Below are 13,869 nucleotides of genomic sequence, written 5' to 3'. Positions count from 1 at the left end.
TTGTATTTATTTGTTTGAGAGAGCAGGTGTGTGGGTAGGGGAGATGGGAGAGGCAGAGAATCTCAAGTAGATTCCACACGGAGCAGACAGATGAGGGGCTTGATCTCATGACTCTGAGATCACGACCTGAGCCAAAACCAAGAGTCAGACGCTTAACCAGCTAAACGCCCCCCCCAGGCACCCTTCAGCTTCCAGATTTTTAAACTTAAAATAATCAAAAATATAAATGGCATTGAAAGTACTTACATGAGATAGTGTATGAATTAATGTATTCTCGAATTTCTTTCTAAGCTATAACATCCTTGTCAGGCAGACACACCCTTGAATGGGTGCTCTTTTGCTCTTGATTCTTGCTTGAATCCTGCTTTCACATTTAAGAACATCTTTTCAAGTTTTTTCTTTAAAAATGTTAAAGGAAAAAAGTACAGTAAAACAGAAGGACTAATAATAGGTATTTCTTTTTATTAGCCACTTCTTGGCTTGTTTGCAATACTGCTTATTTCCTGCAGCCATGCAAACGAGTTTGGTCACCTAGCAACAGAAGCTGGAACCGATCCTAGCACTGATGCAACAGTAAGAACATACAGTTTTAACAAAAGGAGTTCTAGCACTATGCTGCATTTCCTCAGCCTCTTTATACAATTTTAACTTTTAATTTTTACTACATGTGAGCAGAAAATAAGCTGTGAAAGTAGTTTATTTTTCTACCCTGGTAGTTTAAACTGGAAATCCAGAATGGTAGAAGGGAACTCAGAAAATTTCATCTAATGCATTGCTTATTCCTGTTTAGTTATATTTTCCAAGACTATCGAATAAGCTATAGAATTTTAACAAAGTAAAGATATCCTGAGCTTAAGGTGGTTGAGTTTTTTCCTTGCCCATGTAGCAGTGGCTTAGGATGTACCTTTTGGAAATTAAGGTACGTGAGGAACATAGTAAGACTGTTTAAATTTTTTAAAATATTACATTTTAACATTTTCAGATAGTCAAAATTAATTTTTTTAATGTATAGTAAGGGAAGAGTTGAAGGAATTCTTTCCTTGAGCAGTTACTATCTGATGGTAGCTATTAAAATTTGGACTTACTCTATACTGCCAAATAAAATAAGTCTCTTTTATCATGGTCTGTCCTTTGAGATGACAACTTCCAAAGTTGTTTCATTTCTTTCCTGCAGAACAGACAACTTATAAATTTGTTGGGAGTTGATGGGATTAGAGAATAATTATTGAACGAGTAAGTGGAAATCTGAAAGCTATGTTTGGATTGAATGAGGTCAATAGAGCAGTGAGGAATCTTTCTTACGTAGTCTGAATGATTCTTGCTTGTTGGGTACACTTAGACATTTAGAGAAATAAGGAAGATTCTGGAGTTTGTTATAAATTGTGTCATCTTCAGATACCCATTCATTTATTCATTTGAGTGGTCATTTGTCTGGGGCAGAAAATATGGTACAGTGTCTATGCCATTGTCACCCTTATGGCCTCTGCTCTAGTCTGGAAGACGAATGGAGTAGCACCATTTCCATTTCCAGTGTTCTAGTGGGCATGGACGGCATAAAGATATAATAATCTGTTCAGAAGCCTTGGTGAACTGTTATAAAGTCATCTCTCAACAGGCAGAATCTGATAATCTGATTTGAAATTAGCCTTATGCAAGCAGTTGTGGCTTTTTCTTCAGGCTAGAGACAGCCTGTTTAGTATGTGTGTAGAAGCTATTGCTTTAGCATCTAGGTACTTTGTGTTATTAATATTCTTTAGCTTAAGTACTAGACCACTAGACCAAGAAAGAGGTCTATAAAAAGCAAGTAAATAAAAATTTAAGACTCTGACAGTAATTTTGCTTGTTCATTTTTGGTTTTTGTCTGAGTAATTCTGAGTCTTACTATATGTGTTTTGTTTTAGACTGTTGGCTTGCCATCCAAAATAAGGGTAGATAGCTCTGTAAAGAAGAATGTGCTCAATTTTGGAGAGGAGAACTCTCCTGCATTATGGTAATTGTAAATGGTGGGTGCTTAGCAGTTTCTGCCTGTTTTTGTATGTGCTATAAAATAATCTTATGTTTCTTGGTTTGAGTTAAGCAGTGATTACCTAGGATTGTAATATCAGTTAAATCTAAACAGTCTAGTCTCATTAAATTTACATGCTTAAAAAATACAAGAAGTTTATTGGGGGTAATGCCTATGTAAGATTTAGGGAGTGAAAGTAAAATTTGTTAGGGAAGGCTTTTATTTTTTATTTTATTTTACTTTATTTTATTTAAATTGTATTAGTTAACATTTGTGCACTATTGATTTCTGGAGTAGAAATCAGTGATTTATCACTTACATATGACACCTGGTGCTCATCACAAGTGACCTCTTTAATACCCATCACCTATCTAGCCCATCACTCACCTTCCTCCATCAACCCTCACTTTGTTCTCTGTCACTAAGAGTCACTAATGACTTGTTTCCCTCTCTCCTTTTTTCTTTTCCCCCTTCCCATATGTTCATCTGTTTTCTTAAAGTCCACATATGAATGAGATCATATGGTATTTATCTTTTTCTGACTGACTGGCTTCACTCTAGCTCCATCCATGTTGTTGCAAATGGCAAGATTTCATTCTTTTTGGTGGCTTAGTAGTAGTCTATTATGTATATATACCACATATTTATCCATTCATCAGTCACACTTGGGCCCTCTTCATAGTTTGGCTATTGTTGATAATGCTGCTCTAAACATCAGGGTGCATGTAACCCCTTTGAATCTGTGTTTTTGTATCCTTTGGGTAAATACCTACTAGTGCAGTTACTGGATTGTAGGGCAGTTCTATTTTTAACTTTTTGAAAAACCTCCAGTGGTTTTCTAGAGTGGCTCCATCAGTTTGTATTCCCGCCAGCAGTGTAAGAGGGTTCCTCTTTCTATGCATCCTCGCCAACACCTTTGTTTCTTGTGGTGTTAATTTTAGCCATTCTGACAGGTGTGATGCGGTATCTGATTGGGGAAAGCTTTTAGACCGCAAGGTAGACTTGTGCTTTCTTCACCCCTGATGTTCAGAATTTGCTTTTGGTATCATTTCCTTCCTGTTTGAAGAATTTAGAACGGTTCTGTGAGAGCATGTCTTCTCGCAACAAATTCAGCTTGCTTTCATCTGAGAATGTTTTTATTTCATCTTCATTTGTACAGAATATTTTTACTTGACATAAAATTCTGGGACCATTCTTTTAGCACTTGAAAAATGTCGAGTAATTTCTTTCTAGTCTCCATGGTGTCTGTGGAGAATTCTATAAGCAATGCATCACTTTTCTCTAGCCACTTGCAAGATTTTTTTTCTTTGTCTTTAGTTTTCAGCAGTTTGCTTGTGAGGTGTCTGGGTGTGGATTTCTTTGAGTTTATCCTTTTACGAGTTTGCTGAGCTTCTTGAATCTGTAGGCTTATGTCTTTTGCTAAGTTCAGGAAATATTCTTTATTTTTTCTCCATTACTCTCTCTTTTCCTTCTGGTACTGGGATGACATGCATGTTAGATGTCTTGTCCTGTGGGTCTATGAGGCTCTGTTCATTTTTTTCAGTCTATTTTATTAATGTTTCGATTAGATAATTTCTGTTGATACTGACTTTTTCACCTCCTTCCTGATACTGAGTCCATTCAACAAGTTTTTTCTTTTGATTACTGTGTCTTCTGTCTTTGCTCAGACTTTCTGTCTTTTGTTTGAAAGTGTTTGCTCTTCCTTTATAAAGCAGTTTTTAAAACTTTAAAGTGTTTAATGGGGGCGCCTGGTGGCTCAGTCAGTTGGGCATCTGCCTTTGGCTCTGGTCATGATCCCAGAGTCCTGGCATTGAGCTCCATGTCAGGCTGCCTGCTCGACGGGGAGTCTGTTTCTCCCTCTCCCACTCCTCCTGCTCATGCTCTTTCTCTCTCACAGTTAAATAAATAAAATCTTAAAAAAATATAATGATTTCAAGTATCTTTGTCATCTTGGCAGTGATGTCTGTTGAACCATCTATTCACATATGAGATTTTCTTGGTTCTTTGACAGATGATTTTGGATTGTATCTTGGACATTTTTAATACAATTTACCCTGGAACAACACCCTGCACAGTTGAAAATCCACATAAAACTTTTGACTCCCCCAAAACTTAACTACTGATAACTTACTGTTGGGTGGAAGCCTTACTGATAACATAAACAGTTGATAAACAGATATTTTGTATATTTGTTATGTACTGTATTCTTAGAATAAAGTAAGCTAGAGAAGAGAAGATGTTGTTATTAAAATCATAAGAGAAAATACATATACAGTGCTATAGTGTGTTCATCAGAAAAATATTCCTGTGGCAGTGGATCTGTGTTCAAACCCAAATTGTTCAAGGGTCACCTGTATTATGTTAGAAGACTCAGGGTCTTGTTTAAATACTATGGAGAATGTTGATATTTTTCTTTTAGCAGACAATTAACCTGGTTGAGTTCAGGCTACAAGTTCTGATCAGTCTTCTGTGAGTTGTGGTTTCAGTGTCCAAGCTATTCAGAAATGTCTTGTTTGTGTGCCAACCAGTGGCCATTCTGGCACCTGGAATCTAGTTCTGTCCCCTAATTCAGTTTTTAGGGTCTGGTGTGTTGCTTAGGGTCAGCCCATGCATGTGCAACTGAAGAGTGAGCCCAGGAGTTCATAAACAACTTTAAGGGGTCACTTTTCTGAATTCTTCCCTCTCTATGATCTCACTGGGACTTTAGGGTTCTCCGGGGCCACTTTTTTTGTCATTTGGCTAGAAAACTGGGGCTTTGTTTACCCTCCTTTTCTGTACATTTACTGTGACTATACCTGTATGTGGGGCTAGGTGGTGGAAGGACAGAAAGCAAAGATGCAGTAGAGGTTTTTTCCCCTTCTTGGGACCACAGCTCCTCTAATTGGAGAGGAAGAACTCCCTGTGCCTGAGTTTTAGGTTGCCTGCTGTAGTAGACTGGTTATTCAAACATTTATCTAGGTACTTTGAAGGGACTTTGCAGGTGTAATTAAGGTTGTTACTAAGCAGTCGATCTTAAAATAGGGACATTATCTAGGTGAGCCTGGAATAATTTACAGGAGCCCTTAAAAACAGTAGAGGTTGATAGAGAAGAAAGCAGATTCAGAGTGTGAGGGATGTCACCTCTGTTGTTGGCTTTTGAAGATAGATGGGGCCATGAGCAAGGGAATGTGAGTGGCTTCTAGAAGCTGAGAACAAACTCCTACAGCCAGTTAGGAAACAAGGACCCTGGTCTTAAAACTGCATGGAACTGCATTCTGCAACAACCTGAACGAGCCTGGAGGCAGATTCATGTTGTAGTCTCCAGATAAGAGCCTAGGTCACTGACACCTTGATTTCAGCTTTTTGGGACTTGGAGCAGAGAAACGGTGTGAGCATGTTGGTCTTTTGATCTGTCAAGCTGTAAGATAAAATTGTGTTGATTTAAGTTGCAGTAAAAAACTTATGTACCATCAGACTGCTTTGAGCTAGAGGTGTAAGAAAATGGAGGGAAAAACCATGTGATTTCCCTTCCTCTCTGGGTGACAGAAGAAATCCATTCCTGTTTCTCATGCTAGAACTAGAGGGCTTCCCTTGGAACTCTCAGTCCATATTCTGGGTGCCTCGTTCTGTGTTTTGGCTGTATTGCATCCAGGCTGAGAGGTATTAGAGGGAGGAAGGTAGTAAACTCACCACTAGTCCTGTGACCCCCCCCTTCCCAATTCACTTAATACTGTAGATGGCCCCTAATTTGGGATGATTGACCTTAAAATTTTCTTTTACTTTATGATGGTGTGAAAGCGATATGCGTTCGGTAGAAACTGAACTTGAAATTTTAAATTTTGATCTTTTTCAGGGCTGGCAATACTGTGTCCGTTACTCTTGGGAATGCTGGGCAGCAGCACTGAGCTGCACCTCCCAGTCAGCCATGTGGTCCTAAGGGTAGACAACCAGTACACTTAGAACCATTTTATATTCGTATTCCATTCTGGTTTTCACTTTCATTACAGTATTGAATAGATTACATGAGATAGTCAATACTTTGTTGTAAAAAGGGTTTTGTGTTAGGTGATTTTACCCACTGTAGGCTAATGTAAGCATTCTGAGCATGTTTAAGATAGGCTAGGCTAAGCTGGGGTGTTCAGTAGGTTAGCTATATTAAATGCATTTTCAGTTTACGTTATTTTCAGTTTACATTATATTTATCAGGATTTAACCCCATCGTAAGTGGAGGAAGATCTATAATCACTTTTTAAGTGTCCTCAAATAGCTGCTGCCTTCATTCTGTCCTGATTTTATAACTGCATTCAGTGGGACAGATAAGGTGAAATGTGCTCACATACTCTACCCAAATTGGAACTCTTTACATAGGTGTTTTTTAAAAAATCTTCTAGTTTATCATAAAAGAAATATTTACTCCTTGTGTGGAAAGTGGTAATCTCCAGTGATAATCTCTGTTAATACTTTAATGTATATTCTTTTGGATTTTCTCCTAACCATTTGCAAGTATTCCCTTTTTAAAAAAAACAAAAATGGGGTCATAATTTTGTAAAACTTACTTTTTTTCACTGAAGATGTCATGGCCATTTTTTCCATATTAGTAGATATATAGTAGTGAACCTCACTTTTTCCTTATGAATACTAATATTAGAATAGTAGCAACTACCATTTCATTTAACCAATAAAGGAGTATATTTATTTGCTAGGGCTGCTATAACAAAATGCCACAGACTGGGTGGCTTAAACAGACCTTTATTTCTCCACAGCTGTGGAGATCAGAAGTTCAAGATCAAGGTGTTGGCAGGGTTGGTTTCTTCTGAAGTCTGTCTTCTTGGCTGGTAGATAGCCATCTTCTGGTATCTTCACATGGGGTCTTAGTCTGTTTGAGCTGCCAAAACAAAATACCATAGGTTGTTTAAACAATAGAAACTTATTTTTTGCACAGTTCTGGAGGTTGGGAAGTCCAAGATCAAGGTGCTGGCCAATTCATTTCCTATTGAGGGCAGACAACCTCCTTCCTGGCTTATAGATGACTGCCTTCTCACTGTGTCCTCACAGGGTAGAGAGACAGAGAACACTCTGGTGTTTTTCTCTTGTCTTGTAAGAGCACAGGCACTACTGGATTAGGGCCGCACCTTTATGACTTCATTTAACCTTTATCTCCTCCTCACAGACCATCTCCAAATATGACCACATTGGTGGTTAGGGCTTCAGTGTAGGAATTTGAAGTGTGTGTATGGGGGGGCGGTGGATTACATATAGATATTCAGTCCATAACACATGGGTCTTTTTTCTGTACTTATTGTGTCCTAATTTTTTCTTTTTATAAGGATACCAGTCCTGTTGGATTAGGGCCCACCATAATGACCTCATCTTAATTTAATGAGGTACTGGGAATTAGGACTTCAACATGGGAATTTTAAGATGCAGCCCATAATAGGAAGGTATTGTTATTTTCTCCACTTAAGATAAGGCAGGTAAGTCTCAAAGACCTTGACTGATTTGGCCAAGATCACAGAGCTAGTTAGAGAACCCAGGATTCAAACCCAGGTAGATTGGCCTCAGAGCCTGCTCTCTTAATTACCTGGCCATTCTCCCACCCCCAACCTCTACCTTGGCACGGCAGTTGTTGGGCTGTGCCTTGATTATTTAATCTATGTTGGACATAGGGGTTTTCTCTCTTTTCCAGTTAGACAATGCTGCATTGAATATGTTTTTATAGGTAGCACTGTACACCTGAAAATATTACTGTATTGTGTAGAAACCAGTTTATTCACAGAAATCATTCAATGTATGTATTTTCCCAAAATACCCTCTGAAAATGTACTCCTTTACTCTTCTAACAATGATCAATCAACGAGAGTGACAAGTTTTAGAAAAGAGCAGTGGAAAAACAACTTCTTTCATAGGCTGCAGATGATTTGAATTGGGTCCTTACTGGGGCTATTTGAGTGGAACGAAGGGCACTCTTTCTGTTAGGTGGGGTGAAAATCATATGAAGTGATATATCCTAGTCAACTCATGAATCATTTTCTTTTTTTTTTTTTCCCAGAATTTTGATTCTGACATTAGCAGTGTGGGAATAGATGGCTGCTGGCAGGCAGACAGTCAGAGGCTTCTCAATGAGGTGATGGTGGAGCACTTCTTTCGACAAGGAATGCTGGATGTAGCTGAAGAGCTCTGCCAGGTAACTGTGTGCCGGCGTGTAAGGAGATGAAACAGAAATGACGGGGCTCCTTGGAGTCTTTGAATCTTCTTCTGGCTGTAGATAGATTTTTAATATTTTAAGTATCCTGACCTCATTTTACTAGGAGGTCTTTTTTTTTTTTTAATTGGTGAAAACGACAGTCCTAAAACTTCTTATTTGAATTGTTTTTTCCTTATTCCTGCCCTATCACATTGATCCCAGCTCATCAACCAAGGGGTCAAAAGTAATACTACTCTCTCTATTTCCTCTTTTAAATAGGGAGAGTAGGATAGCAGAGAAGAAAAGAATCTGGCCCAACTTGTAGCATTTTGGGTATCAAATGAGTTTTAAGCTAAAACTTACTTCAGGTGAGCAGCTTTTGTCTTTTATTGCTAGTAGACATGAGCTTAGGGATCTCAGAATAGTTTACCAGGATCACGTAGTCATAATGGGGGCAGCTGCCGTGTATTGAGTCCACAAGCCAACCCCTGCCTTTATTCCTCACCACAATCCTGTGAGGTAGAAGTTGCTAGTAATTGCTTCCATTCTGTAGATAAGGAAGCTGAGGTCTGGAGAAGTGGCTTTGCCCAAGACCATACGGGTTCCTTAGTGAAGGAACTAGGATTCAGTCCAAAATTGACATCCTCAGACTCTGTTTTAAGCCACCATGAACTATTGTGTTTTCCATTTAGAAGAATGAAGGACTATAAAGATAAAATAGTTTAAACCCAGTCTGTAAACCAAACCTTTAAGCCTTTTCTATTTTATTTTGTTTTTTTAAAATATTTTATTTTTATGTAATCTCTATATAGCCAGTGTGGGTCTCAAACTCACAACCCCAAGATCAAGAGTTGAATGCTCTACCAACTGAGCCAGCCAGACACACCTTCTATTTTAAACAATTCAGAAAAACAGTAACTCAGGTCTTTCTCTGTACCTTACAGGAATTTTGTATGTTTCCTTGTAAATTTCCTGAAGGGAGTTATGTCACTTAGGATTAAGTTTATTTATAAGTAACAAAGACCCAAAATAAATTTTAAAAAATTTAAATTTAAATTAAATTTAAAATTAAATTAAAAAAAAAAAGTTTGTTTCTCTTGCAAAGAAATAGGTGGTGGTGAGCCATTCACAGAATATATAGTAGCTATGCTGCAGGAGGCTTTCAGGGCCCTAGCTTCCTTGTAGCTCTGCTGTTCCTTAGGTGTCCATTGTCCTTATGATCTAGGACAGCAGCCAGAAATCTAGCTGCACCTTTTGGTATTCCAGAAAGGGGCTAAGAGTACGTGTTTATGTTTCACTGGCCAGAATTTACTCTCACAAAGTCATACCTAGCTTTATTCTGTATGGTTACGTACTTGACTTTGTATGGAGTACATAGGGATTCTACTGCTATTGGAAAGAATGATGGTAGGGCTCAGTCATTAGTCTGTACCATAGAAATACATGTTAAAAAATTATTTTTAATGGCTCAACCCATATTTTGTAATTTAGAATATGTTTTTACCATATCTCTCTACCTTATTAATGCTAACAAAAGTTCATTCTATTTTTTTCAGGAATCTGGTCTTTCTGTAGACCCAAGTCAGAAAGAACCATTTGTGGAGTTAAATCGAATATTAGAAGCATTAAAAGTCAGAGTTCTGAGACCTGCTCTGGAGTAAGTTCTGTGTTTTCTTTTGAGTATTTGGGGAGAACTCTCTATAAGAAAACCTAATTAGAAAACACATTTGAGATTTTGAGATACACACATACATGCGTACGTACATACGTACATACATCTATACTGCTCACTTTCAGAGACTTCAGAGAAAAGCAAGGGAGAACTATTTTCTTCCTTTTAACTAAGTAAGAATGGAGGATGTACAAATAGGAGAAAATGGTTTGAGCTTTCTTTGCTTATCAGTTGATCTGAGTTTCCAAGAGAGGAAAGAGTTTTCCTATATCCAAGCTTATTCTACTACTTTAGACTAGCATAATAACAGGAAGTACTATCGTTCGGGTGGTCTGAGTTTGATATTTGAACTTCCGTACTTTGTGGGGTCTATGCTAGCATTTTAAAAAAACAACTTAATTGGTTATTGGAACTAAATGATATGCATGAAGACTGCAAATATTGTTATGAAGGAGTTTTGTGCTAGTTGTCCCTGTAAAATGTAATGGTGCATTATGAACTTGCTATTGTTATGAATTATCTTGAATTACTGAGTAAACTGTGGTACCCTAGAGCAGGATTGGCAGAGTTTTTTGTAAAGGGCCAGAGTAAATATTTTGGGTTTTGTGAGCCACATAGGATCTCTGCCGCATATTCTTCTTTTATCTATTTTGTGGCCCTTTAAAAATGTAAAAAAAAAAAAACAAAACAACAACAAAACCCAAAAAACCCATGTTGGCCATCTGGTGTATAAAATGGGCAGCAAGCCATATTTGGATCTTGGCCATAATTTGCCGACCCCTGTCCTAGAATTTTTTAATGTGAGGATTACCAGGTTTTAAAGAAGAAAGAAAGAAAAGCTCCTAAAATAAAGGAAAGAAACTGGGTGATAGGAACAGTGATACTGGTGTGAGGTTCTAGCGATAGAATTCTGTTATTTTAAAATTAGAAGTATTTGAGATCATTGTTTTCAGGAAAAAAAATAGTTGGGAAGATTCTTGTTGGTTTTTATAAAATGCACCAATTTTTTCTTCTATTAACCGATTTAATTCTTCGTAGCTTAATTTCTTTCTGATCATTTATCAGTTCTTAAAAAGTTTTCAAAGTTCTGAAACTAGCTCAGATGAACATGTAGAGATAGATTCCTGTGTAAGTTTATAAATGATAAATTCCTGTATAAATTATAAAGATGAGACAAGTAAGTACTGTAGCTTTAAAAGATGTCAAATATGTGGATGGAACTAGAGGGTACTATGCTAAACGAAATAAGTTAATCAGAGAAAGATAGTTACCATATGATCTCTCTGATAAGAGGAATTTGAGAGGCAAGGTGGGGAGTTGTGGGGGAAGGGAGGGAAAAAAATGAAACAAGATGGGACCGGAGAGGGAGACAAACCGTAAGAGACTCTTAATCTCAGGAAACAAACAGGGTTGCTGGGGGGAGGGGGGTAGGGATAGGGTGGCTGGGTTATGGACATTGGGGAGGGTATGTGCTGTGGTGAGTGCTGTGAAGTGTGTAAACCTGGTGATTCACAGACCTGTACCCCTGGGGCTAATAATACATTATATATTAATTAAAAAAAAAAACAAACCTCAAATAGTACCATTGTGTATGGCGCACATTACCTTTACAGTTTTTTAATTTAATTTAATTTAATTTTATTTTATTTTATTAGCAGATGTTAGATTTTGACATACTTGGGGATTAAATTCTGCCAAGTACCACTGATAACTCTTAAACAGAATATGGCAACCACTCTTCTATCTATTTTCATATTTCACCTATACGATTAAACATCTATAGAGAAGAGTAAGGGATCCTAAACAGAGAAATGTATGGGTTTCCCAGTAGTTTGTAGTGATTTGGAAATATATTTGAGCTGTTCAAGGTAATAGTCATTTATCCACAATTTCTCAGGCTCATCAAACTTTTATTGAGTACTTATTGTTTGCCAGAGACTGTGCTGAGCATTTAGACCACCTCAGCTCTCAAAGTACTTGAGGCTTTTTCCTTTTGGAATGAAGAAAATTTATAACACCTTTTCACTTTGTGCTTTTTCTGTAAGATCTGTTTCTTACTGATAACTATATCTTATATATCAATTGTTTGTATGAATGTTTTCTGTTATTTGGAGCCTCAAGCAGTGCCTCTCAGGCAAAAGGAGGGCTCATTCTGTCTGCTTGGTATTAACAGTGGAAACTCCTGCAAAGTAAAAATTTTTTTCAAAACTTCATTCTTTCGGGAATATTGGCATATTAAATAGTGTCAGCATGGGGAATGTAGTGACAGTTATAGTCAGCTCTTCTTGAGTGCTTATTATGTACTTAGCATTGTTCTCAGCATTTTACATGTATTGACTTATTAAATCCTCATTATAACCCTATGAAATAAGTACTCATTTTACAGAGGAGGGATCGAGGCCTGGAAGTGCTTTGTGGAAGAAAAGGATATGAAATCAAAAGGTTACATGAAAATGCTTCACATAATGTCCCCTGAATGTTCTTCTCCAAGAGACTTTAGCACATTCCAGGGGTCATCAGCAATCCTAAAGAAACTCATTTAACTTGGCCAAACTCTTGATTCCCATGTGTATTTGACCAAAGAATCCTTATTCTTGTCCCCATCCCCCCCAAAACACTAAAACCCACAAAATTGGAGTTCTACAGAACCAGCGTTTTGAAATGATAGCTTAATAGAAATGTCTCTTACAGCAACTCAGACTTTTCCAGTTCTTGCCCATTACTGGTAGATACAAAGCAGGTATTTCCTCAGTATCCTTAATGTGCAAGGTATAGAGAATTCACTTCACTCAGCTTGTAGCAAAAGTTGAAAAATATGGGACATCAGTTTGGAGAATTCTGGGTCAGATACAAGGCAGAGAGTTTCTTTCAGTTGTTTGGCACCTTCTGCTGGCACATGCTGGGAGGCAGGTCCTGGAACCCTCAGGAGGGGCTGTAGCAGTTCCATAAGGCAGGCTAGGCCGTTAAGGAGGCAGGGGCCAACTATAGAAATTAGTATAGATAGAGGCCATGGAGGAACTTCGGAGAGCATTAACTATCATTTACAAGTGGTAGACAGTGGAAAGAAGGCGGAAAAGAATGGTGTTAAGGCAGAGAGAAGTGGCAGAACAGCTAATTATATACACAGATCTAGTTAGGACACAACCTACTCTTTTGTTCCTGCCCCTTATATTTCTGAGTTTGTGTACAGATTTTTCTTCTCATCCAGATTGCATTATCTATTTTTTCAGTTCTTCTTGGCACCTAGCATGGTACATACTTAGATAGCTTATTCCATACTTCAGTAAATGGTGGAATAGTTTGAAGAAGAACTTGGAACAGACATGACCCCGTCCTTCATGGGTAGATAGAACTGTAAAGCCAAAAGTAACTAGTTCAATGAGGGAATAATGGTAAATTAATACAAAGAGATGGAGAAATATTAGAAGAGTAGAAACTGTCCTTGTAGACATGTGCCAGTTACTGACATTTTGAAAGTGCTCTCTATCTTCAGGAGAAGCCAGTTGGTTGCCTTCCTAAAGGTGTTTCAAAGAGCAGTATTATCTTGGTGGATTTGCCATAGCCCAGGATCTGGCTTGCAGACTTGGAAACGTGGTTTTTCAACACTGAGAAGGAGGCCCAGGGGCCTCCTAGCACTCCTGTTTGGAAAGCCTTGGTAGAATGCTCTGAGGGAATAGAAGATGACTGAATGGTTATGAGAAAGAGAGAGAGTGACGTTAAAATAATTTTTCAGAGGAGATAGAGATAATCTTGTTAGTTTAGGCCACAGAAGGATTTTAGATTAGACAGGCCATGAACAGTATCAGGCAGGCTATTGAAAAATGAGAGGACTCCCATCTCCAAGCCTAGTGATTGGTGTGGGGCGGGGGGGCTAGAAATAAAAACCACAGAGGGATGTGGGATGAGCTTGCCATTGTACTGTGGTCTCTTTGTGGTGTGAATGTTGGATCTTAGGAGAAGAGAATGCTTGCGAGACTTAAAGAAATTGTAGTATCAGCGAAGAAAACACAGTTTATACATGTAGAAAGG

The 13,869-nt window shown here is 38.0% G+C and overlaps 1 protein-coding gene across 2 annotated transcripts in view; it reads left to right on the top strand.

Moving 5' to 3' along the window:
• The window catches only part of RMND5A (required for meiotic nuclear division 5 homolog A), a 63,056-nt gene that overhangs the window by 28,854 nt on the left and 20,333 nt on the right, over positions 1–13,869 (top strand). For both annotated transcript variants that reach the window (XM_032880618.1, XM_032880617.1), the window contains exons 3-4: positions 8,034–8,168; positions 9,725–9,825. In XM_032880618.1, coding sequence (XP_032736509.1) covers positions 8,034–8,168; positions 9,725–9,825 — 236 coding nt within the window. The remainder of the gene's footprint in view (positions 1–8,033; positions 8,169–9,724; positions 9,826–13,869) is intronic.

The sequence above is a fragment of the Lontra canadensis genome, unplaced genomic scaffold (genome assembly GCF_010015895.1).
Source record: "Lontra canadensis isolate GAN:19392208 unplaced genomic scaffold, GSC_riverotter_1.0 scaffold71, whole genome shotgun sequence".
In the NCBI taxonomy this organism is placed as follows: domain Eukaryota; kingdom Metazoa; phylum Chordata; class Mammalia; order Carnivora; family Mustelidae; genus Lontra; species Lontra canadensis.
This window is presented reverse-complemented; position numbering and strand designations above follow the sequence as displayed.